The 24,801-nt window shown below is 39.7% G+C and overlaps 3 protein-coding genes and 2 long non-coding RNA genes across 6 annotated transcripts; 2 read left to right on the forward strand and 3 right to left on the reverse strand.

The window, feature by feature from the left end:
- The first annotated feature begins 5,979 nt into the window (after positions 1 to 5,979).
- Positions 5,980 to 7,945, forward strand: LOC103443812 (uncharacterized). The gene is made up of 2 exons (XM_008382708.4): positions 5,980 to 6,545; positions 7,503 to 7,945. The coding sequence occupies exons 1-2, from the start codon at positions 6,285 to 6,287 to the stop codon at positions 7,692 to 7,694; spliced, it is 453 nt and encodes a 150-aa protein (XP_008380930.3). The 5' UTR covers positions 5,980 to 6,284; the 3' UTR covers positions 7,695 to 7,945.
- A 161-nt stretch (positions 7,946 to 8,106) lies between these two features.
- On the reverse strand, positions 8,107 to 10,375 carry LOC103443811 (uncharacterized). Its single transcript, XR_530559.4, has 4 exons — positions 10,160 to 10,375; positions 9,942 to 9,997; positions 8,457 to 8,498; positions 8,107 to 8,371 (listed from the first exon to the last, which is right to left on the reverse strand). It is a non-coding gene; the product is annotated as an uncharacterized lncRNA (long non-coding RNA).
- A 2,430-nt stretch (positions 10,376 to 12,805) lies between these two features.
- LOC103443824 (uncharacterized) lies at positions 12,806 to 13,454 on the forward strand. The gene is made up of 2 exons (XM_070804421.1): positions 12,806 to 13,171; positions 13,254 to 13,454. The coding sequence occupies exons 1-2, from the start codon at positions 12,806 to 12,808 to the stop codon at positions 13,452 to 13,454; spliced, it is 567 nt and encodes a 188-aa protein (XP_070660522.1).
- Positions 13,455 to 17,887: 4,433 nt separating this feature from the next.
- Positions 17,888 to 19,922, reverse strand: LOC139188178 (uncharacterized). 2 transcript variants are annotated; one of them, XR_011571444.1, is made up of 4 exons: positions 19,700 to 19,922; positions 19,444 to 19,565; positions 18,952 to 19,018; positions 17,888 to 18,100 (listed from the first exon to the last, which is right to left on the reverse strand). It is a non-coding gene; the product is annotated as an uncharacterized lncRNA (long non-coding RNA). The 2 variants fall into 2 exon arrangements; XR_011571443.1 differs by lacking the exon at positions 19,700 to 19,922 and having other exon boundaries at positions 19,444 to 19,661.
- A 560-nt stretch (positions 19,923 to 20,482) lies between these two features.
- On the reverse strand, positions 20,483 to 24,382 carry LOC139187819 (uncharacterized). Its single transcript, XM_070804422.1, has 8 exons — positions 24,061 to 24,382; positions 23,885 to 24,013; positions 23,057 to 23,377; positions 22,629 to 22,966; positions 22,351 to 22,498; positions 22,044 to 22,308; positions 21,676 to 21,722; positions 20,483 to 20,865 (listed from the first exon to the last, which is right to left on the reverse strand). The coding sequence occupies exons 1-8, from the start codon at positions 24,380 to 24,382 to the stop codon at positions 20,585 to 20,587; spliced, it is 1,851 nt and encodes a 616-aa protein (XP_070660523.1). The 3' UTR covers positions 20,483 to 20,584.
- Between the last annotated feature and the right edge of the window lie 419 nt (positions 24,383 to 24,801).

The following is a 24,801-nucleotide window of genomic DNA, read 5'->3' on the forward strand; positions in this document are numbered from 1 at the left end:
TACGCTAGTAGTTTTCTTTATATAAACTGTGGGGGTTAGTATCTTGATAACTATTTTATTAGTATTGTAAATATGAACTTGGTCTACTCACCTTTGTTTTGCACCCCCATTCAGGTCTTAGAAACGAGGACTACGAGACAACGTACGAGGCATTCCCCTACAAGTAGCAGTCTATCATTCACTTGTGTGATATCTTATAAAGATCTTTCCTTTTGTGATCTTGAATTAGAACGTATTCTGTGCACTCTAGACATTTCCTTAAACTTTGTTTATTACCTTTAGATTCTAATGATTATTCATGTTTATTTTCTCCTAACCATTACTCTTGTATTCAATAAATGGCTTTCGTCACCCTCGGGTGTCAGCTAACACGTGCCTATCCAGGTATTCAGAGAATATCAGGGTTGGGACGTGTCAGATTGGTATCAGAACATGGTTAGGGTTTCTTTTCACCAATTTGGTAAATTTCAGCCTTTCTAAATCTGGTTGCTCTTGTCAGAATCATGGCTAATCTTGGTGGGAATATGCCTCGACGACCTATTTCTTCTATAATGGGGGGAATCCAGCAGTTTACCTCTGCATTAATGAATGCTCTTTCAGGTCATAGGCCGAATCAGACGTATTTAGAAATCTCTAGAAGCCATGGGGTTACTGAGTTGAAATCTATGGGAGATTGTGAAGAGGCTGAGCAGTGGTTAGAAAAAATGGAGGATATTCTGGAGGTTATGAAGTGTCCACTAAATGAGTGGGCAAACATAGCAGGTTAATTTATTCAGGGTAATGCTAATAGTTGGTGGAAATCAACGAAGGAATCTCGTCCACCTGGTTCTTGGATGACATGGGCTGCCTTCAGGAAACGTTTTATTACTTACTTTCTAAGCCCCAGTTATAGATTGAGAAAGAGGCAGGAGTATTTAAAGTTTCGACAGGGTGACCTCAGCATCACATAATTTGACAGTACCTTTAGGCGCTTGGCTATGATATGCTTGTACAAATGCCGCATGGAGATCTATTCTGTGCTCAGTGGGAGTATAAAAGTTGTCCAGTAGTGGTGGAAGGAGAAATGATGGAGGCTAATCTGGTTCCTTTTAATTTAGCAGAGTTCGATGTTATTTTAGGGATGGATTGGCTATCCAGGCACCGTGCTTACGTCGCATGTTGGGAGAAATCTGTTACGTTCAATCGGCCTAGACGACCGTCGATCATATTTCTGGGTGAGCGACGAATCCTTCCCAATAGTATTATTTCTGCTATCCAGGCGACTAAATTGTTGAATAGGGGATGTGTGGGATTCTTACCCTATGTAGTGACGAGGGATAAACCTTTGTTGAGTCCTAAGGATGTGCTGGTGGTGAAGAAATTCACCGATGTCTTTCCGGAGGATTTACCAAGGTTACCACCTGCGAGGGAAATTGAATTTACCATCGATTTACTTCCAGGTACAGACCCTATCTCTTTACCACCTTATTGGATGGCACCAGCGGAATTGAGGGAATTGAAGATTCAACTTCAGGAGTTAGTGGATAAAGGTTACATCCAACCCAGCATGTCTCCCTGGGGCATTCCTGTTTTATTTGTCAAAAAGAAGGATGGATCGATGAGACTTTGCATCGACTACCGACAGCTAAACCGAGTGAAGGTGAAGAATCATTATCCTCTGCCTCGGATCGATGACCTGTTTGACCAGTTGAATGGTGTTCAGGTCTTCTTTAAGATCGATCTTTGTTCAGGTTATCATCAGCTACTAATTTGGGAGAAAGATGTACCCAAGATGACTTTCCGCACTAGGTATGGACACTTTGAATTCTGTGTCATGCCTTTAGGATTGATGAATGCACCTGCAACATTTATGGATTTGATGTACAGAGTCTTTAGACTGTATCTGGACCGGTTTGTAATTGTGTTTATCGATGATATTCTAATCTATTCTAAGAGTGTTAGCAAACACAGAAAGCATCTGAGGTTGGTGCTGGAAAGGTTGAGAAGTCAGCAGCTGTATGCTAAGTTTAGCAAGTGTCAGTTCTGGCTAAACCAGATCAGCTTTCTCGATCATGTAGTATCTACTGAGCGAATTAGTGTGGATCCTCAGAAGGTGTCGGCAATAACTACATGGGAGCAATTGAGGAATGTTACAAAGGTAAGGAGTTTTCTAGGACTGGTTGACTATTACTGAAGATTTGTTAAAGGTTTCTCAGCGATTGCCTTACCTTTGAATAAGTTGACTCGGAAGGAAGTTGAATTTAAATGGGATGAAGATTGTGAGCGGAGTTTTCAAGAGCTGAAGCAGCGTCTCACTCAAGCTCCCATTCTTGCTTTTCCAGACGATAACGGTGAGTTTGAGATCTACACGGATGCCTCTCTGTCAGGTTTGGGTTGTGTACTGATGCAGTATGATAAAGTCATTGATTATGCTTCCAGACAGCTCAAGATCCACGAGAGAAACTATCCCACTCACGATTTGGAACTTGGTGCGGTGGTGTTCACTCTGAAGATTTGGAGACATTACTTGTGCGGTGAGAAGTGTCGCATCTTCACTGATCATAAGAGTCTCAAGTATATCTTTACGCAGAGAGATTTGAACTTGAGGCAGAGAAGATGGATGGAACTTATCACTAACTATAACTACACGATCAAATATCATCCTGGACATGCCAATGTAGTGGTGGATGCACTTAGTCGGAAGTATCAAGGACAACTTGCATCCCTTCAAGCTATTCATGTTCCGCTACTATCGAGAAACGGGCGTTTTGGTGGAAGCAAGTGATCAGGGAGCTTGGTTGGTACACTTTCCAGGTTAGACCCATTTTAGTAGGTATGGTCATAGAAGCCCAGGAGCTTGATCAGGAATGTGCTGACATAAAGATTTCGGTGGAAAAAAAAAAGAAGAGGAAAATTTTATTATCCGAAAGGATGGAACCTTGATGTGGGGAAACAGACTGTATGTGCCTCATGATAATGAAGCAGTGAAAAAGGAAATCCTGGATGAAGCGCACCTGTTAGCATATGCCATGCATTCGGGAAACACTAAATTATATCGCATTATCCGTCCGTTTTATTACTGGTTAGGAATGAAGCGAGATATGGCAGATTATGTGTGTAGAGGCATCATTTGTCAACAGGTGAAGGTTGAGAGGTAAAGACCTGGAGGACTGATGCAAAATCTTCCGATACCAGCGTGGAAATGGGAAGACATCACCATGGATTTTGTGTATGGTTTGCCAAGGACACAGTCGAGATTGGACGACATTTGGGTAATTGTCGATTGACTCACTAAGACCGCTCACTTCTTGCCTGTTTGACAGACCTATTCACTGGAGAAGTTGTCGAAGTTATTTATCGATAATATTGTTAGACTTCATGGTGTACCTGTCTCCATTGTTTCAGATAGAGATCCCAGGTTTACTTCCAGGTTTTAGAAAGCTTTTAATATTGCCATGGGTACTCAGTTACTATTTAGTACTGCCTATCATCCATAGACCGATGGTCAGTCTGAGAGGACAATTCAGACATTAGAGGACATGTTGAGAATGTCTGTTCTCCGGTGGAAGGGTAGCTGGGATAGCTATCTGCCGTTGGTTGAGTTTGCATACAATAATAGCTATCATTCGAGTATTGGTATGGCACCTTATAAGGCTCTGTATGGGAGAGTGTGTCAGACGCCATTGTGTTGGGCAGAGGCCAGCGAACGAGTGTTACTGGGACCAGAGATTGTGGACACTACCAATGCGAACATCCAGCTGATTAAGAGAAACCTAAAAGCAGCGCAAGACCGACAGAAAAGCATCGTGGACAAACATTCCAGGGATCGTGAGTACAAGGTTGGTGACTATGCATTCTTGAAGTTGACTCCTTAGAAGGGTGCTATTCGTTTTGGTAAGCGAGGAAAGTTGAGTCCTCGATACGTCGGTCCCTATTAGATTACGGAAAGAATTGGTGCAGTTGCCTATAGATTGGAGTTACCACTGGAGTTGTCTCTGATTCACAACGTTTTCAATGTTTCTATTCTTTGGAAATATATATCAGATCCCTCTCATATCATTAAGTGAAAGCCACTAGAAGTAAGTCAGGATGCTAGCTATGTCGAAGAACCAGTGGCTATTCTTGATTGACAGGATAAAGTGTTGAGGAACAAAGTTATCCCGTTAGTGAATGCGTTGTGGAGGAACCACGCTATTGAGGAAGCGACGTGGGAAACGAAAGACCTGATGAGGAGTTAGCATCTATTTTTATTTGCTTAAGGTTGTAAATTTCGGGGACGAAATTTTTATAAAGGGGGTAGATTGTTACACCCAACTGCCAAATATTGGATAATTTCATAAGTCCCTAAAATTTTAATGAAAACTTCATTTTGGTTCCCTAGCTTGACTAAATCTGGACCCTTAATCTAGATTTCTAAACTCCCTCAAACTGCCACGTGGCAGCACCCCAACACTCCTCACATTTCTCTCTTTGTCTTCTAGCCCCCGATGACTTCATCTTCTTCTTCTTTCTGTCTCTGCTTTCTCTCCCTTCTCTCTTTTTTCCCTCTTTCACCGAGACAAGTCCAAAATTGGAACGTCGTCTAGATGGGGCACAACACCAATTGGGGGCACCAGTCGAGGATAAACACGAAATACGTAAAACTAAATAGTAAAATCTAAGGATGAGATTTTACAACATACGACTTTTTATCTTCCACACATCCCTGACAATTTTTGTATGTCGAATTAAATGAATTGAAGACGATCAAATGATAGAAATTAACAGAGGATGTGTGAAAGATAAAATTAGGTGTGTGAATAGCACCACCTAAGTGAAAATCCAAATCTGACATATAATTGTGAATAACTTTCAGTATTGTGGTATTCAATTTGAAAATATTTTTTTTTCTTTTCAGAAATGATGAATGTAACTAAAATAGAGAATTATATATAAGAAGGATATTAAACAAGCTCTTACTTGTATTCCAACATTTTTTTGACTTGGTAAACCCCATTGTATCGTAATCCTTTTGGCAGGGCATAAGTGGAGTGCTTTTTGTTGCAATATTTGCTCAAAAAGAATAATCAACAACATAGAAAATGTTTGCTGAAAACAAATCATTAGTTGTGTCCAATTATTAAGACTCAGAAAAGGTAATCAGCTAAAATGAAAGTTTATGAAAAAAAATTGACAACTGCTTACATGTTGCGTGGGAGAAATCAGTGAATACCTATATTTTTTTTCCCCAAACCACCAACTAGGGTTGCAACTTGGGTTGGGCCAATCCGAATCTGTCAATGTCTAACTCGACTTTAAACCCGAACAAGCGGGTTTTTTTTAGTTATAACCCACCCAAACCCTACCCAATTTCAACCCGTTCATTGATTGGGTTTAGTTGGGTTGATCATTTGCCCATCCATCCCCAGCCCGACTAACCAAACCCAATCTAACCAGATTGTAACCCATATCAATTAATGCTTATACTACACCCAAGTGAGCCAAGTCCAAAAACCAATGCCCTTTCTAATATTTTTTAATAAATTACCCTTTATAATTACTTAAACTTTGGGAATAAGAGGTTTTGATTAGTCAGCCGATATTCGTACTCTCTAAATGCTAAAGCTTTATAGTAGATTGTTAGTCTCCAAAACCTAAATTCTTTGTGTCTTGAAGCAATTGCTCAACAACTTTGATTGATTTATAAAATTAAAGTTAGCTAGTTTTGATGCTACTTGGCTTAATTTTTTTTAGGAATTTTTGGAAACAAAGTTGTTATAAGATTAGACTTGAAAAAGTTAAGCAACCCGAACCCAACCCAAGTGAGCCATAACCCAATTAAACCCCGAGCCCAACTGAACCCGAATGAAACTCAACCCAAACCTGAGCACGAATTGTAAAAGTTGGGTTATGATTGGGTTGACCTTCCAACCCGCCCAACCCGCTCGAGTTGCACCCCCACCACCAACCCATTACTTAGACTTGGGCTTATAAAGAAAAGAATTGGGATTGGATTTGTGGATTGAGTCGGCGTGGATGGGAGGAGATCATTTCCGGATCTCTCCCACCAAAGCCCACCAATCAATTAATCCGAGTTCTTAAAATTTAATTCAACGGCTAAAATTATTTTAACTTTTAAAATGACCCCCTATTCATAACTGTTTAATCAAATTTCAGGAGCCAGATTAATTGATTGGTGGGAGCCCGGCGCAGACTTGCCGAAGTTGCATCGGGTCAGCACTAAAGAGTCCCGAAGAGTAGCAGCATAATGCGATACGATATCAGTCTCAGTAAGAAACTCAGCAATCCAAACTCCCGACCCAAATATGGCGTTGCGGAGCCTCACGCTGCCTCTGCCCGCCGTAATCCCGCCATTACCAACACCTTCTTCTTCTTCTCCTCCTTCTCCATATCCTTCTTTCTGGTGTAGTTTCAGACAGAACCAGTATAAACGTTATCCCGTTTGCTCTATCACTCTCCGCCCAAAACCCCTAACCTTTCTCAATCGTCAGACGCAAAGCCCTATCGTTCGGATGGCTCCCGAGGAGGAAAAGCTGACCCGTCGCTCCCCTCTCGATTTCCCCATTGTAAGTTTCTAACCCATCTCAATCTTTCTGTGGGTAATTTTGTCGAACACTTTCTGTGCTCTATTTTGTGTCCAAAAAGTGGTTTATTTTTTCAGTATTTTCTTATACAAGTACCATAATGCTTGTAATGTTTGCCTGTTGGGATCAATTCACTTAGTCCAGTTGAGCTCTCAGCAGCATGAGGGTTCCATTTTGTTGGGTATTTCATGGGTACTTGGGAACTTATATATTCTGGAAGCAATATTCCAAATGCCAATGGCCTGTTTGTGTAGTGGAACTATCCCATCCTCTGGTGTAAACTATACTTGTGTGTATGTGCGAGCGAGCAGGACGCACATACACACACACGCACATACCAAACTAGGGATCTCTAATACACTCTTGCTTCTTGTTGATTGGATTATCCTTACTTAACATCTTTTGATTGAGTTCTAATAAGTGTACACCGGTGTCTTGCCAATAAGTTAACAAGATTTCAAGCAATGAAATTGCTGAACCAATTTTGTCATTTGTCAGCTAAACATATATGAAATGAGTTGAGTCCTTCCAACATTGTGTTGTCTTAGGTTAAGGCAGCATTGAGAGGTGTTTTTTGCTTATTCATGCTCAAACTATTGAAAAATCCAACACTTTCTGTACTCAAGTTCAGAATACAAGGTGCACTGGTTCGTTTGACCTGGTGCTTGTTGCATGATTTATTAGTCTGCTTCACTCTCCATCCTAACCTACAAGTAACTGTTATGTAAATATAATCTTAGATATAGCATATGCATTCTGGAATGGTCTCGATAAGGATTTCATTGTAGATTACAGTGGGAAGGTAAACATGCTCTTAATTCCGTAGTTATATTCGCCATTGAAAATTTTTCTCATGCATCGTATGGATTATTAAGTATAGGATTGAGTAATTGTAAATTTAGATATGCTTATCTTGTGTGCATTTTCTTGACATTGAAGGAATGGGAACGGCCGAAACCTGCTAGGAGACCAGATATATTTCCCCAGTTTAGCCCAATGAAAACACCTTTACCGCCTCCACTGCCAGCAGATCCTCCTGAAGAAGACGAAGAAGAGGAAGAAAAGAAAGAGGAGGAAGAAGGGGATGAAGATGCAGACAAGGAAACCCCAGAAGACCCAGGGCAGCAGTAGATATGCATCAAACCAGAGTTTGTGGGGCATATTTCACTTGTATGTGGTACTGCCTTGCGCGTGTCAAAGCTTTGCCAAGTAGCGAGTGCATCTGCTGAAGGATGAATAGATACAGTTGAAGTAATTTTTTTGGGAATAATACTGGAACGTAACGCTTGTTGCTACTTAGATATATATAAATAGCAATGCCTTTTTGTTAAGCAAATCAAAATCTTGGTTAATCAGAGTTGCGGGATTTTTGCGTTGTTTCATATTATGTTTCTCTACTTTACACAAAAATAGACCAGCAGGTTGTGCGATATGAGAGCACCAATCTCGAAACCTCATTGATATTTTTTGTGAATAACAAACCAAACCAAACAAGGCAACACTGCAAAGAAAGCTCAAAAAGACAGATCAGACAAGCTTCAGATTAGACAAACTCAATTTATTTAGACTGGGTCATAATGTTGCACACTGAAATTCACTCAAGCTAGATCTAGCGCACATTAGAAACTAGAACAGCGCATAAATTGAAAGACGCCAACACAATAGAGTTCGTAATTACAGCTCAAGATCGATATATTGTATCCCAGCTTGGGGTTGGATAAACCCACTCATTTCTTCCCACTTTTCTTGAGCCCAGCACCTCCGAATGACCCCTTCTGTTGTGCCTTGGCTCTAAGCTCCTTCAGTGCCTGTTTATCACAAGCATGATAATTTCATCAATAATTTATCAAAACACTCGATAAAGGAGCCGGGTTATGGTAAAAATAAACCCACCTTTTCCTCATCTTTTTTCTTCTGAAGGTTGGCCAAATCGGACTGCACAATAGAAGATAAAGATTCTTATTGCAAGGGACATTATATGTAATTTGCTAAATAGTCAAAATGGATTTGCATAACTCATCATTTTGGTCCTTAACATTTCAAATCAATAAAAATAGTCCCTGAGATTGTCCATCATCCATCATTTTGTTCATTCCGTTAAGTGTCCCGGAGCTCTTGGCTGGAAGTTTTGGGCAATTTTCAAAGCTTCGTAACTCAATCGTTTCTTAACCAAATTTGACCCATAATATATCAAAATGAAGATAGGAAAGTGTAGAATAAGATTATACCTATTTGGAAACCCAATGGCTGTTGAAAATGACCGGAAAATAGCCTCAAAGTTGACTGGTCCGAGAGAAAACTGGAAAACTGGGTAAACTTTAAACGTTCATAATTTCTTCAATACTCAACGAAATCAAATGATTCAAAAACGAAAATAATACTTCTTGACGAGACGAAGAGAATAGTACCTTTTTAGATGGCTAAATCACCGTGGTTTGTCCGTAACACTGCTTAAAAGTGGCTAACTCGAGACCAAGAAGCCACTTTTGAGCCTTTTTCTGGTCAAATCACGGCGATTTAGCCGTAAAAAAAAGTATCATTCTCTTTGTCTCGTTGAGAAGTATGATTTTCGTTTTTGAATCACTTAATTTCGTTGAGTATTGAAGAAGTTATGAACGTTTAAAGTTTACCAAGTTTCCGGCGAGTTTTCAAGTTTTCCCTCGGACTAGTCAACTTTGAGGCTATTTTCCAGCCATCTCCGGTAACCATTGAACTTCTAAATAGGTATAATCTTATTCTATACTTTCCTATCTTTATTTTGATATATTATGGATCGAATTTGATTAAAAAACGATTGAATTACGAAGCTTTGAAAATTGCCCAAACTTCAGACCAAGAGCTCCAGAACACTTAACGGAGTTTTTAACGGAATGACCAAAATGATGGATGGTGGACAATCTCAGGAACCACTTTTATTGATTTGAAATGTTAGGGACCAAAATGATGAGTTATACAAATCTTAAGGATCATTTTGGCTATTTAGCCTAAGTAATTTTAAAGAGCACAGGAAAGCAAGCTAACTACTACATGAAATTGAACATGTATTTGTAAAACCATGAGCTTCAACGTACGGTGATATGTCACAAACCACCCTGGGCAAAATCTATTTATAAAGATTCTTTGAATAACTTCAAATCCTACAAAATACAAACTTGACGGAAAAGTACTGAGTAACATCACCATGCTCCTATCTAGTGATTAATCAAACACGATAACGATTTCAGCTACATCCTATCCATTAAGCATAAGTTTTACCCAATAAAAGGGATTTTTAAATTTCAACATACAGTAAAAAGAAATTCAGAGCTAAAAAGATCCAGCCAAAACACAAATCATTATCCACCTAATCATTCCTCTAACTATTTTCCCAATTCATACCTCGTCGTACTCCTTCTTATCGGCCTTGGGTGCCTTCAAGGGCTTAGCTTTTCCACCTAAAAAACGAAACACAATTTCATATTTCTGGGCTTGAATATCCAAACGAAAGCTAACGAATTTTTAGGGTTGTTAACCCAATTTTATGGTTTACAAAAAATTGGAGTCGGAATTGGGAATTGAAACTTGAAAATCTAGGGTTTCAATCGTAAAGAATATACCTTGCTTGGAAGACATGGCTGCGATCTAGGGCAAAAGTCTTGCTCGGTTGGAATTGGGAGCAACGACAAATCCACAGGACAGCCCTATTCGCAATAATACGCAGCTGCCCTTCGTGGTTGGAAAATCACCAATTTATATTCGATATTGCTCGTGCTACTCACGTGCGTGAGGCAGCCCCTGTTTTTTGATCTGGCATGAATCGATTTTTTGGGAAAAGGATCTTGCCGGTTTCTTTTCCTAGGATTCCGTGATTGTGGCAGCATCATAGTGTCAGTTTTCGTTACGTACTATTTACATTTAATTTTAAATTTTAAATTTTAAATAATTTCTGACTGTACGACGTACGATGAACGATTACGATCACAGAATTCACGAGATCCTCAAGAAAAGGATCTGACGATAATCAGTTTCCATCATTTTGGTCATCTATCTCTAATAACTAATTTATAATAAGAGATCTTATGTGGTGCGGAATATGGCATAAAGAGATTTTTTATATTTTATATATATATATTTTTTTTTTGAGAAAGTATAGAGAATTGACTTATTAGTGATTTGATAAAGTACATATTACATAAAATCAAAATAAAGGGATCTTTAATGAAAAAGAGTTTTTCTAAACTTTTTATTAACAAAAAATCATCCACTAACTTTATTTTTTACCATTGTTTCATAATTTTTTTTTGGAACAAACTGAGTAATAATATTACAAGACAAAAAATAAAGAAAATTTTTCATTTTTCAGTTTGATAAACAATGCTTATTTTAATTTCAAAATAGTGATTTTATCTTTAGTTTGGACAATTTTTTAAGTTTGTGTCATGTCATGTCAACACTAGTTATTTTTACAACTGAACATTGATTATTTTTAGAATCGAGCACTAACTATTTTTAGAACTTAACACTAACTATTTCTCAAACCAAATAATGACTAACTTTTAAACTGAACACTGGTACTATCACTATTTCTTAAACTTGTTTGTACCATACTTAGGGCTTCCGTATTTGGATCTCGTATAAATACTCGGGGGACTTAAATGTAATTATGTAATAAATGAAGGGGCAAATATGTAATAAATGAGGAGCCTTTATTCTATAAAAGGACCCCTCGCTCTCCTCATTAAGGGAGACCAATTTTTAGGCTATGGGAGAGAGCTCTCTCACTCTCAAAAGCTCTCTTCCTCACATACAAAGCCACAAGGCTCATAATATCAGTGTGGACGTAGCCCAAACATTGGGGTGAACCACGATACATCTTGTGTTATTTACTTTCTTGCAGATTCACGGTCGGATTTACGTTGTTCCAAGACCCCTCCGGTTTTGTGCATCAACATTTGGCGTCGTCTGTGGGAATCGACACGAAAAGCTACATCGGTTCTCTTTTAGTTTTTCATCTCACCACCGTGAGTCTGCAGAAACCCAAGAACCAAACACCAGCACAGTCACTGCAAAACCTAAAAACGAACCAACCTTCCCCAGCTCTCTCTCTCTAGAGAGAAAGGAAACAACTTTCTTTCTTTCTTTCTCTCTCTAAAAATATTTCAGAAGCATGGTTGGAGAGAGAAATTTGAGAATGTGAGGGAGGAGGAGCATAATCTTGGAGATACCTTTTTGTGGGTTATTAAATTTGAGAGAGGGAGGGTGAAGATCTGGGGGTGTGAATGTTGGTGGTGGAGGAGTAGTGACTACTAATTGTATGATTACTTGGAGCTGCAGCCGCAAATGCATCCCTTTGTGGTCAAAACGCAAGAAATCCAGCAATGGATGTGATCAAAACGCAGCAAATCTCGTCAAGGCCGATCGAGAAGGTGATAGTTCACCTGTTGGTTCTGCTCGCAAGCGCGTCGTCGGAGTTCTGCTCGGCACCCCCGAAGACACCCTTCAACTCTGAGTCAAGCTGCATAAGACAAGGGCGCATATTGGGCAGTTCGTGAAAGATACTTCTCACAAGCTCAAGCAAGCTAGTGAAACTGATCACCATTCCCAAGTTACTGTTGTCAAGAAGATTGCGGATGCTAAGCTTACAAAGGATTTCCAGGCCGTACTTAAAGAATTCCAGAAGGCTCAAAGGCTTCCGGCTGAAAGGGAAACAAGACTCGACCTTTGGAGGCTGACGGACGGTGCAGATCCTCTGATTAGGCAAGTGGTGCAGATACTCTCTTTCTCCATGAGGTATTTCCACTGGAAAAAGAAATCCGAGGACGAGGACAGCTCCATGCTTTTTCTACCGTCGATGTAACCAACAGCTACGCCGAGCTGACGACAATGGCCAAGGTGGGACTTTTGTTTAGGACTTTCTCACCGACCTTCCCGTACCCAGGCCTAGTCGGATTCCTGACGACCTTCGACGACGATGGTGGCGGAGCAGTCAGCGTCAGTTTCTGCTCCATATCACAGATGGGAAAAGCCTCAATGGGTAGAGGTGCCGAACTGGAAGACAACTGAGCCGGCGCCGGTCCGTGAGAAACAAGTGTTTGAGCCATCGCGTCTCTATGCTCTGCGACCATCGATCCAATTGCCACTGCATGCAATGACACAAACTTTAACAAATTCAGCCTCTTTCATTCTCGACAAGCAGGACGAGGAGCGAAACGCTGCCGTCTTAGCCTCCAAACCTGAGTCTCGAAAAGGCTGTGAAAATTCCAATGGCTACTGCTGCAGTCACCTCCTTTTCTTTGTTTAGAAATTATGCAACAACAACTGTGAGAGCTTTTGTGACAGTGAAAGCCTCAAACACCAATTTCATAACTTCCTTTCTTCTTCTGCACTTTCGCAGATCCCTGTGCCGTGTTAGCACTACAAACAATAAGGAGGCTGCTGCAAAGTTAGCTGCAGTGAATGCCGACACTGGAGCTCCAACAATATTTGACAAGATCATATCTAAGGAAATCCCATCAAGCATTGTATATGAGGATGATCTGGTCTTGGCATTTCGTGATATCAATCTGCAGGCTCCTATTCACGTTTTAGTCATCCTAAAGCTCAATGATGGATTAACTGGCCTGGGAAAGGTAATCTATGGCCTATGATGAGAGAAAAACTACTACTGAAGAGAGAAAGACTGTTGCTGAGGACACTATGCTTGCTTACAAGGCTGCCCAGCACATAGCGCTTGCGGATTTGTCACCAACTCATCCAATAAGATTGGGTCTGGCACTGAATTTCTCAGTGTTCTACTATGAGATTCTCAATCAGTCTGATAAAGCTTGCAGCATAGCCAAACAGGAAAACATGCAGGAAATGGAGTGGGAAACAAAAGCAAAAGCAGAGATAAGATTCTTTTCTTATTATTAATTTTATTATCATTCCTTGTCTGCCATCTGCAAAAGGGAAAAGAAAAATAAGAAACAAAAACAAAAACAAAAGCAGAAAGCAGAGAGAAAAACAAAAGCAAAAGCAGATAAAAAGAAGCAGACATAATTGCGGTGGTGATGTCATTATAGGCATGACCCATTGAGCAGAGGGTCGGATTTATTTTTGAATGATGTGATTTTTTTTTTTATCTTTCAGAGATATCTGTATAAACCCCATCAGAGTGTAATAATAAAAAATAAAAAATAAAAAATAAAAACGGCAAGCCCAAAATAATGGGCTGGAACATTATGTGGAGGGCGAATGCCCATATGCCCAAAAGAGCCAGGCCCTCTATTATCACCAACTAGGTGATCAAAAGTACGTCCAGTACTCCAAAATTATACATGAGCATCACTCATGTCAATCATACATAAACATTCATGAGCACCACTCATGTCAATCATACATAAACATTCATGACCATCATTCATATCAACATTCATGACCATCACTCATGTCAATCAGAGCTCTAGCTTCATTTACAGAGATCTAGCTTCGAAAGCTTCATTTACAGAGCTCCAGCTTTCAAAGCTTCATTTACAAAAGCTCTAGCTTCAAATCTTCACTTGCAAAGTTTCACCTACAAAGCCTCAGTGCAGGGTGTACAAATACCGCCTCCAAACAACCGCCACTTCGACCCATACATGGATTCAATTTGAAGTCTCTAGCCAACAAACTCTATTGACTGAAGACTTGGGGACTACACTATGTACCATATATTGGGCCCCATGAAAAATACTTGGGGGACTCTAGCCCATTATTTATGTACTGAGGAGCGAACCCTTATTCTATAAAAGAAACTCCCTCACTTTCATTAGAGAGCACCCATTACTTATGTATTGAGGAGCGAGCCCTTATTCTATAAAAGGAACTCCCTCACCATCATTAGATAGCATCGTCGCCTGCTGAGCAACCGCCTCGCCACGAGCATCACTCCTAACCCATCACTTATGTATTGAGGAGCGAGCCCTTATTCTATAAAAGAGACTCCATCACCTTTAACACCACAAGCCGAGCCAACCAAGGCAACATAAGCCATAAGCCGAGCAACCTCGCAACATGTGCTACTTCTAGTTAAGCATCATTTCAGATTGAGCACCGTCTCATATCGAGTATTCAGTTTTAGACGACATCTAGTTACTTCGGCCCACACATGGACTAAATTTCAAGTCTCCAACCAAAAGACTCTTTTGATTGAAGATTTGGGGGACTACTGTTTGTACCATACTTAGAGCCTCCGTATTTAGATCTCGTATAAATACTCGGGGGACTAAAATGTAATTATGTAATAAAGGAAAGGGGTACTGGGCGTACTTTTGATCACCTGGTTTGGTGATAATAGCGGCAGACTGCCGAATAATTTTTGAAGTACTAGACGTACTTTTGATCACCTGGTTAGTGATAATAGAGAGCCTGGCTTTTTTGGGCGTATGGGTCTTCGCCTTCCACATAACATTCCAGCCCATTATTTTGGCTTGCCGTTTTTTTTTTAATTTTTTTATTATTACCCTTTGATGAGGTTTATACAGATGTCTCCGAAAGATAAAAAAAAATCACATCATTCATAAATAAATCCGACCCTCTTCTCAATGGGTCACGCTCATAATGCCATCACCACCGCAATTATGTCTGCTTCTTTTTATTTGCTTTTGCTTTCTGCTTTTGCTTTTGTTTTTCTTTCTGCTTTCTGCTTTTGTTTTTGTTTCTTATTTTTCTTTTCCCTTTTGCAAATGGTAGACAAGGAATGATAATAAAATTAATAATAAGAAAAGAATCTTATCTCCGCTTTTGCTTTTGTTTCCCACTCCGTTTCCTGCATGTTCTCCTGTTTGGCCATGATGCAAGCTTTATCAGACTGATTGAGAATCTCATAGTAGAACAATGAGAAATTCAGTGCTAGACCCAATCTTATTGGATGAGTTGCATTCATATCAACATTCATGAGCATCACTCATTCAACATTCATGAGCATTACTCATGTCAACATCCATGAGCATCACTCATGTCAATCAACATAAACATTCATGAGGATTACTCATGTCAATCAACTTCGAAAGCTTCATTTACAGAGTTCTAGCTTCGAAAACTTCATTTACAGAGCCCCAGCTTTCAAAGCTTCATTAGTAAACTAGTACTATCACTATTTCATAAATTAAACATTAATTATTTCTTAAACCGAACACTTATACTATCACTATTTCGTAAACAAAACACTAACTATTTCTTAAACCAAACATTAGTATTATCACTATTTCTTAAACTAAAAACTAGCTATTTTTTAAACTGAACACTAATACTATCATTATTTCGTAACCTAAACATTGACTATTTCGTAAACTAAACACTAATATTATCACTATTTCGTAAACTAAACACTGACTATTTTTTAAACTGAACACTAGTACTATCACTATTTCATTAACCATGGTAGAGAAAACAATGGACAACAGATGAAGCTCAATTGGAAAATGCACACTAGCATCTATGGTTTTGGGGGCCAAGAAATTAGTGGCCAATGGTTTGAAAAATAAACTTGGAAAAGGCATGTCATCAACATTAACTAGATACAAATGATTAGTTGTTATACTGATTAATGGATGAGTCGTGAATATTCTAACAAAGAATAGCAAACCCAAATAATTATTCTATACACAAGAATGTCATCAAAAGTATTATGATGGTCGAATCTCTTCAGGAAGTGTCATCCAAAGCAATTAGTCATTTAAGTTTGAAGAGAGCAGGTCTTTCTCTAATTTTAGGAAAGATGGGAGCCTATTCCATTCTCACAAAAAGTTCATATAGGAAATCATCAGTTAAGATTATTATGAGAGATAGTTTATTACATTTTCGTTGAAAATGGCGAGAGCGGGAACATGATAGGAGCATTGAAAGTACTAACTATCATTATTAAAGCTCCTAAACATGAAATAAAGAAGGAGGAAGGAGGCACGTGGGGCTATGAGGCTAGGGTTTGAAGCTACTAAAGAAAATAATAATAAAAGGTGTGGGCTGCAACATATATGGTAAGTTTGTGGAATTTGCAATGCATGTGCTTTTGTGAGGTTAATTTTTGTTTTTTATTTTTTTTTTGTCCTTATCATTAAATAAAATTATAGGATGATTTTTGGTTAAAATGCAAACTTTTGAAGCCCTTTTTATTAGTTTTCCTAAAAAAAAAAATAATGAATTGATAGCAACAAATTTTCATCAATTTCCTTAAAACAATCAAATTTCCATATTTAGACTGAGTTAGGCTTTAAGCAAATTATAACAAATGAACTTTTTTGAACAAAAGCGAGAAATTGGTTTGAAGCTCTGGTTTAGAGTGAGCGAAAAGATTTTCTTGAGAGTTTTGATTTTTTTTATTAAAATGAGAGAGGTCGTCTCATAAATGACAACTATGATATATATGTCTGAATTCCGCACATATTGAAAAATCTCTCATAAATGACAACTAATTGGGCCAATACACAAAATTTTAAAGTATTGAAACAAAAGCTCAATTATTTTGAAGTCCAAATAGATATTGGGTTGCTATAAGTAGGCCCAATTCTAGTTTACACCGAAGAATTGAAGAATCCTAACCTGATAATCCCAAAAGCTTAAAGTTAAAATAAGGGAACTTTTATGAAAAGAGCTTGGGCAAAGTTTATTTTAATAAAAAACCATGCTATAACCATCTAGAACCTGCAATACCATGGATGGAGCTGATTTGAAGGTTAGGCAATTACAATTAGTGTATAGGTTTGCTAGGCTTTGTCGTGGAAGGAGGTGAGGAGACAGATATGATGGTGCTTTTGTGGATGGAGCTGACGATGAAGTGTGGGAGAGGGGATTGGGATAGGGTTTACGATGGAGGGTTGGAATTACTGGGGTTGGGGGGGGGAGGGAAGGGAGGGAGTTACAGAGAGGGGGGAAGGGGGGAAAGGCAAGGGACATCACAGAGAGCCGTCGCGAGGGGGGGGGGAGAGGGGGGAATACAGGTAAACTCGTTCTTTCATCTCTTAACTTCCCAAGCGCGAGACTAAAAGGAAAGATGCAAAAACCTTTCCAGTTGGTCATACATTCTATATCGCGATGAAGAATACCATAAACATCATTGACGATGACCTGGGTTTTTTTAAGTTCTTTATTTATTTTTATTTTTATTTTTTGTCCTTATCATTAAATAAAATCTAGTGTATGATTTTTTATTAAAATATAAAGATTTGAAGTCATTTTCATTAGTTTTTCTTTTTTCTTTTCGGTGTTTAGCACAATATTTTCATTATTTTTGTATTTGACATACCCCGATCCTAGAATCAAGGCGTGCTGGCCGTTACGTGAGCGTGAAGTAACCAAAAGTGTGATGCGGAAGCAAAAGATATGAGAAATATGAAGGAATGAAAACCAACTACTAGCAGTAATATCCCACCAGCACGTTAGAGTGAGTTTAACAGTAAAACACACAAATTCAGAGCCTAAGAGCTAGGTGCAGTCAAGTAGGACCATAATTAAATTACAACACCCGCAGGTGAGTCCTACATGCAGGACATCTGTCAGAACGCCGAAGAAAACCTCGTGAGAAACCAACTGCTAACTAGAACCTGGAGGGGCGCAAAAACAAAATTGAGTGGGTCAGTAACACCAAAGTTTTCCAAAACATTTCATTTAAAACATTTCTAACCCCTCACTCTAAAACCTGTATACTTCCCCAGAAAATATCATAATAGTAGATAAATCCTCATATGTCACAAATCATCAATCTAGCACAAATCCAGAAATATGCCATGCCATAAATGTCAATAACGAAACATGGATGCATCAAAATAACAGGTGACATAATGAATCAACCGGAGACCCTGCAGTTGGTCCTGTACGGTTAATTCCATAGCTCAATATCCAACCCAGCTGGAGTTACCACGGTGACCTATACGGCACTACTATGCACATAAATCGGAACTACCTAAAATAGTCTGTACGATAAGAAAGGTGTAAGAATACGCTCTAGTGCTTCTCTCATCAATCATTTGCGCGCATAATCTAAGGTCACCTACTAGTCAGAACCACCTCTAGTGGTCTGTACGACTAGCATGTCGGAACCCTCTCATGGTTTGTACGACTAGCACCTACTTGGATCCAAGATGAGCGTGCGGTGCGGTGAATAATATAAGCACTAACACCAGGGGTGCAGGTTATGAGCTCTCAACACAATTCACATCATCAATGATTCACATGAATAACATAAACTCACTTGATATTCACATGAATAACATAAACTCACTTGATATTCACATGTGCGTCCACAACACCAATTCACATATATATGCATCAATTATCAATTCATATAACTCATAATATGCATGCATGGCATTTGAAACATACTTTCATATAAATTCAATTTCTGGGAAAATCAATAACATATAGGTATATACGGAAAACAAAACTGCCCACTCACTGGTAAGTCGATGGGTCGTAACCCCCGTGACGTCCCTGGATGCGCTCGTCCTCGGGATAGGTGTCACCTATATGCGAAACAACTATAACAACGTTAATTAAAGCACATAACCAACAAATCGAAATAACTTCTCATACGATGCTCAACTTGGGTATACGAATATACCACATCGACCTACTCGACATCACGGACGTCGAGAAATTTTTAGAAAAATTTTCTGAAGCTGCACACGCCCCCACGCGTCTGGCAGGCATGGGTTCACGCGCCCCCCACGCGCTTGGGCAGGCATGGGTTCACGCGCCCCCCACGTGCGTCTCCTACCTCGGTTCGCCGGACTGAGTTTTCCGGTGGCCGGAAAACTGGAGATTTTTCAATCTCCTTGTTCTCTGTCGTTTCTCAACCATTTTCTTCGTATTTTATATCAAAATGAAGCCCTAAACATGTAGTTTCAAGTTATACTACTTTAAGGCTCTAAAAACTACGAAATCTCACCGGAGAAATTCCAAGAAAACCGGCCAATTTCGAACCCAGTGATCCCGACGTCCAAAACCTTTAAACGAAGCACTCCGAGCTTCCTTGGGACCTCACTAAGCTCACTATAAGCTTAGAATTCCCTGAAAATCAACATATCACGATTGCATGAACAGTGACATAAATTGGGGGTTCGGGTTTCACGTGATTTCGAAGGTTTCACGTTCTAAAACTAGTACCAAACGATTTAGGAGGTCGAAAGGATGAAAAACCATACCTTTTTGGCGTCGATCCGTGAAAGTTTGAGGGTATTGACCCTTGTCCCTACAATTCGAGAGGGAGAGAGAGACTGAACGGAGAAGAGAGAGAGAGGCACGAGGGAGGGAGAGAGAAGGGTTGACTGTGTGTGTGTGTTGTGTGGTCCACCTCAAACCATCACCATCCATTTAATTTTCTAACTCCCTAACCCCAAAATACAATCCAAATTTTAATCCCACTAAAACTATGTTTCCAAAAGTTTAGGAATGAATGCATTTAGTCCAATATGTCACACACACACATACCTTAATACCCGCCAAGGGTAATTCCATCATTTCACGTCCCCGATATATAAAATCCCGGAACGGGCTGTGACAATCTCCCATCCTTATAGAATTTTGTCCCCTGAAATTCATACGACCAAACAATCCGCTTAATACCCATAAAATAACCTTGGGTACATCTCTCTCCTTCGATCTTTTATCTCCCAAGTAGCTTCTTCTACTGAATGGTTCCTCCACAATACTTTCACCAAGCTCATTGTCTTATTCCTTAGAACCTTGTCTTTCCAATCCAAGATAGTCACTGGTTCCTCATCATACGTCAAATCCGGATTAATCTTCGAAGGTTGAAGAGGAATCACATGTGAAGGATCTGAAACATAATGTCGAAGCATCGAGACATGAAACACATTATGTACCTTAGATAACTCCGGAGGCAACTCCAACCTGTAAGCAACTTCACCGACCCTCTCAATGATATCATAAGGTCCTATGTACCTAGGACTTAATTTGCCTTTCTTTCCAAATCGCACTACACCTCTCCAAGGAGACAATTTCAAGAATACCAAATTACCCACATTATAAACTCGATCAGTAACATGTCTATCTGCTAAACTCTTTAGTTAATCCTGGGCCGCTTTCAGGTTAAACTTAATCACCTGAATATTTTGAGTAGTCTCATCCACAATCTCTGGGCCTTCTAATACTCTTTTGCCAACCTCTGACCAACCCAATGGCATACGACAAGCTCTACCATAAAGCGCCTCAAATGGTGACATACCAATGCTCGAATGAAAACTATTATTATAGGCAAATTCCATCAAGTCTAGGTGGTCATGCCAAGAATCACCAAATTGTAACACTGAAGATCTCAACATATCCTCCAACGTCTGAATAGTCCTTTCTGATTGTCCATCGGTTTGAGGATGATAAGCAGTGCTGTAAAGCAGTTTCGTACCAAGAGCTTCCTAAAAAGCTACCCAAAACTTAGAAGTAAATCTTGGGTCTCGATCAGAAATAATATTCATTGGAACTCCATAATACTTCACAATCTTCGTGATGAACAACTTAGCCAATTTATTCAGGGGATACTTTTCCCTTACGGGAATAAAATGCGCTGACTTGGTAAGTCGATCTACAATCACCCAAACACCATCAAATCCATTTCGTGTACGAGGGAGCTTATACACAAAATCCATGGTTATATTTTCCCATTTCCATTGAGGAATGGGAAGTGGTTGCATTCGCCCAAAAGGCTTCTTTCTTTCCGCTTTGACTTGCTGACAAACAATACATCTACTTACATATTCTGCAATTTCCCTTTTCATACCCGGCCAATAATAAAATGGTCGAATGGTATGATACATTTTAGTTCCCCCTGGGTGCATCGCATAAGCTAAACAATGTGCTTCGTCTAAAATTTCTTTCTTTAATTCCTCATTATTCGGCACATACATTCTGTTCTCCTGCATAAGCATGCCATCTGATTCTCGAATCCTGAGGTCTTTCTTTTTCCCTTCATTTCTCAATTGGATCATTTCTTGAATTTCTTCATCAACCATCTGAGCTTCAAGTACACGATCAACCAAAACTGGCCTGACTTGGAAACTAGCAAGAAAAGCTTCTCTTCGATCTTCTAACTCTAACTTTACTCCAGTAGCTCTCAGTTCTGCAAGAAGAGGAACATGGCAAGCATACAAAGCATTAAGGTGACCATGAGATTTCCTACTCAGTGCATCGGCTACCACATTAGCACGACCCGGATGATACTCAATAGTGCAGTCATAATCACTTAGTAATTCCGTCCACCTTCGCTGATGAAGTTTAAGATCATGCTGAGTAAAAAGATACTGAAGACTCTTATGATCTGTGAAGATCTTACACTTCTCACCATAAAGATAATGCCTCTAAATCTTCAAAGCAAAAACAATGGCTGCCAATTCAAGATTGTGAGTAGGATAATTCCTTTCATGAATCTTCAACTGTCGAGAAGCATAGACGATCACTCTATTATGCTGCATCAAAACACATCCCAAACCATTCAAAGAAGCATCACTATAAATCTCAAAGTTACTGCTATCATCAGGAAGTACCAATACTGGAGCATGAGTGAGGCAATATTTCAATTGCTGGAAACTTTGCTCACAATTCTCATCCCACTCGAACTTAACATCCTTCCTGGTAAACTTCGTTAATGGCAAAGCAATCATAGAAAAATCTTGAACAAACCGTCGATAATAACCTGCTAGACCAAGAAAACTCCATACCTCAGTGACGGTTCGTGGTTGTTCCCAATTCTCCACTGCTGCTATCTTTTGAGAATCTATTTGAATTCCTTGTGCCGATACTACATGCCCCAAAAATGCCACTTCATTCAACCAAAACTGACATTTACTGAACTTGGCATACAATTGATGCTCCCTCAATTTCTTTAATACCAAGTTAAGATGTCGAATATGATCTGCTTTAGACTTAGAGTATACCAGAATATCATCGATAAAAACAATAACAAATTTATCAAGATATTGCTGGAATACCTCATTGATGCTCCCTCAATTTCTTTAATACCAAGTTAAGATGTCGAATATGATCTGCTTTAGACTTAGAGTATACCAGAATATCATCGATAAAAACAATAACAAATTTATCAAGATATTGCTGGAATACCTCATTCATTAACCTCATGAAAGCTGCAGGTGCATTAGTCAGTCCAAATGGCATCACCAGAAATTCATAATGTCTGTAACGGGTCTTGAAAGCCGTCTTAGGTACGTCTTCATCTTTAATCTTCAACTGATAATATCCAGATCTCAAATCAATCTTAGAGAACACGCACGCACCTTTCAGCTGATCAAACAAATCATCAATGGGAGGCAATGGATAACGGTTTTTAATCGTTACCCGATTCAATTGCCTATAATCAATAGATAATCTCAGAGTTCCATCTTTCTTTCTCACAAATAATACCGGAGCTCCCCAAGGTGAAGCACCAGGTTGAATGAACCCTTTATCAATTAATTATTGTAACTGAATTTTCAACTCTTTCAATTCAGCTGGAGCCATTCTGTATGGAGTTAAAGATATAGGATCTGTACCTGGAAGCAAATCAATAGAAAATTCCACATCTCTGTCTGGCGGCAATCCTGGCAAATCATCTAGAAATACATCAGGATAGTGCCTGACTACTCCAACTTCCTCTACACTGTTAGGGACAACATCATTTAACACCACATGTGCTAAGTATCCTTGACAACCCTTCGATAATAATTTCCTTGCTCTCATGGCAGAAATAACTCCATGTCTCACCCCACTTCTTTCACCCACAAAAGTAACTTCTGGTAATCCAGGACGATAAAAGGTAACAGATTTCCCGTAACAATCTATCTGGGCACGATTATAATACAACCAATCTGCCCCTAGAATCACATCAAAATCCACAATATCTACCGAGATAAGATTAGCTGGCATAACTACACCCTCTACCATCACTGGACATCCAAGATAAACACTATCAACATAACATTTGTCCCCTCTAGGCATGGCAAACTCTAAATCATATCCTAGAGGCGAATGGTGAGGTTGAGTCATTTGAGCAAATGTATGAGAAATCACAGAATGTGTCGCACCACAATCAATCAAAACTCTAGCAAAATGACCAAGAATATTTAACGTACCCATGATCAAATCTGGATGGTTCTGAGCATCTTGCAGTGATATGTGATTAACACGTCCCTGAGCTTGCTGTCGTCCACCACGACCTCTGTTGCCTTGGTTATCTCACCCCTAAGAAGTACGTCCCTGACCTGACTGATTAGACTGCCTAGATGATCCTACACCACTAGCAGCAACCTCTCCCTGTCGGGGCTGACTTCCCTGATGCCACTAAGATCCACTGGCAGACATGGAAGAATAAGAAGGATAACCCCCAGGGTCTTGGGAATACCCAGTCTGAGAATAAGGATCCAGAGAATACTGATACTGTCCGGATGCATAGGGAGTAGCATCACCCTGATAGTGGTAAGCACCACCACGACCCGTTTGACCATAACTGCCTGATCCAAAGTTCCGCTGAATCAGCGCTGAAGGTGGCATAGCAGACTGCTGAGATTTCTATTGACTCTGGGGACACTGAGCAGCCCTATGTCCCATCTGTCCACAAGTGTAGCAAGCACGACCACTACCACTTCTCCTACACTCTCCATGATGTCTGAAGTTACAACGGCGGCACAACGGAGCACCAGAACCATCAGCACCACCAAAATCTCTCTGTCTTTGAAATCTGGGCCTGCCAGCAAATCATCCACCTCTCCTCGGGCCTGTGACACTAAATCCTCCACTGGAAGAACTCGAACACGCTCCACTTTTCTTGAAATTCTGCGTCTTACGGGGTCCCTGAGTGGAGATACCCTTGCCCTTATCATCTTTCTTCTAACTATCATTCTTGTCCTCATCATCCTCACTGTCACTAGGAAGGTTGTCGGAATCCTCCATCCGAACCAGAATCTCGAAAAACTCATGATAATCGGTGCAAGTAAGCGCACTAGCAAAAGTCTGCCATTTCCTCTTAGTTCCCAGCTTAAAACGGCGAAGCATCTCTACCTGATTACCAGCCGTATCAGGATCATAACGAGACAAGTCTGTAAACTTCCTGTAATACTTATGCGCCGACATATTCTTTTGCTTCAATCGAGTGAACTCCTACTTCTTGCGATCAATGTACTCCGGAGGGACAAATCTTTTTTTAAAATTCTCTTTGAATACTTCCCAATCAGCTGCCATCTCAGGGGACATAAACTGAGTTTGATTTCTCCACTAAGCTGCAGGCTCTCGTCCCAAAAAC

This window comes from Malus domestica, chromosome 09, assembly GCF_042453785.1.
Source record: "Malus domestica chromosome 09, GDT2T_hap1".
Classification (NCBI taxonomy): Eukaryota; Viridiplantae; Streptophyta; class Magnoliopsida; order Rosales; family Rosaceae; genus Malus; species Malus domestica.

Excerpts from the sequence above, each read along its gene's own strand:
- LOC139187819 (XM_070804422.1), bottom strand. The coding sequence starts at position 24,382 with ATGATAAGGGCAAGGGTATCTCCACTCAGGGACCCCGTAAGACGCAGA. Across the intron at positions 24,014-24,060 it reads AGTCAATAGAAATCTCAGCA|GCAGTTATGGTCAAACGGGT; the intron begins GTCTGCTATGCC and ends ACTTTGGATCAG. Across the intron at positions 22,309-22,350 it reads GTATGCCAAGTTCAGTAAAT|TATCGGCACAAGGAATTCAA; the intron begins GTCAGTTTTGGT and ends TGGGGCATGTAG.
- LOC103443824 (XM_070804421.1), top strand. The coding sequence starts at position 12,806 with ATGGCTACTGCTGCAGTCACCTCCTTTTCTTTGTTTAGAAATTATGCA. Across the intron at positions 13,172-13,253 it reads GATTAACTGGCCTGGGAAAG|GCTGCCCAGCACATAGCGCT; the intron begins GTAATCTATGGC and ends CTTGCTTACAAG.
- LOC103443812 (XM_008382708.4), top strand. The coding sequence starts at position 6,285 with ATGGCGTTGCGGAGCCTCACGCTGCCTCTGCCCGCCGTAATCCCGCCA. Across the intron at positions 6,546-7,502 it reads CCCCTCTCGATTTCCCCATT|GAATGGGAACGGCCGAAACC; the intron begins GTAAGTTTCTAA and ends TTGACATTGAAG.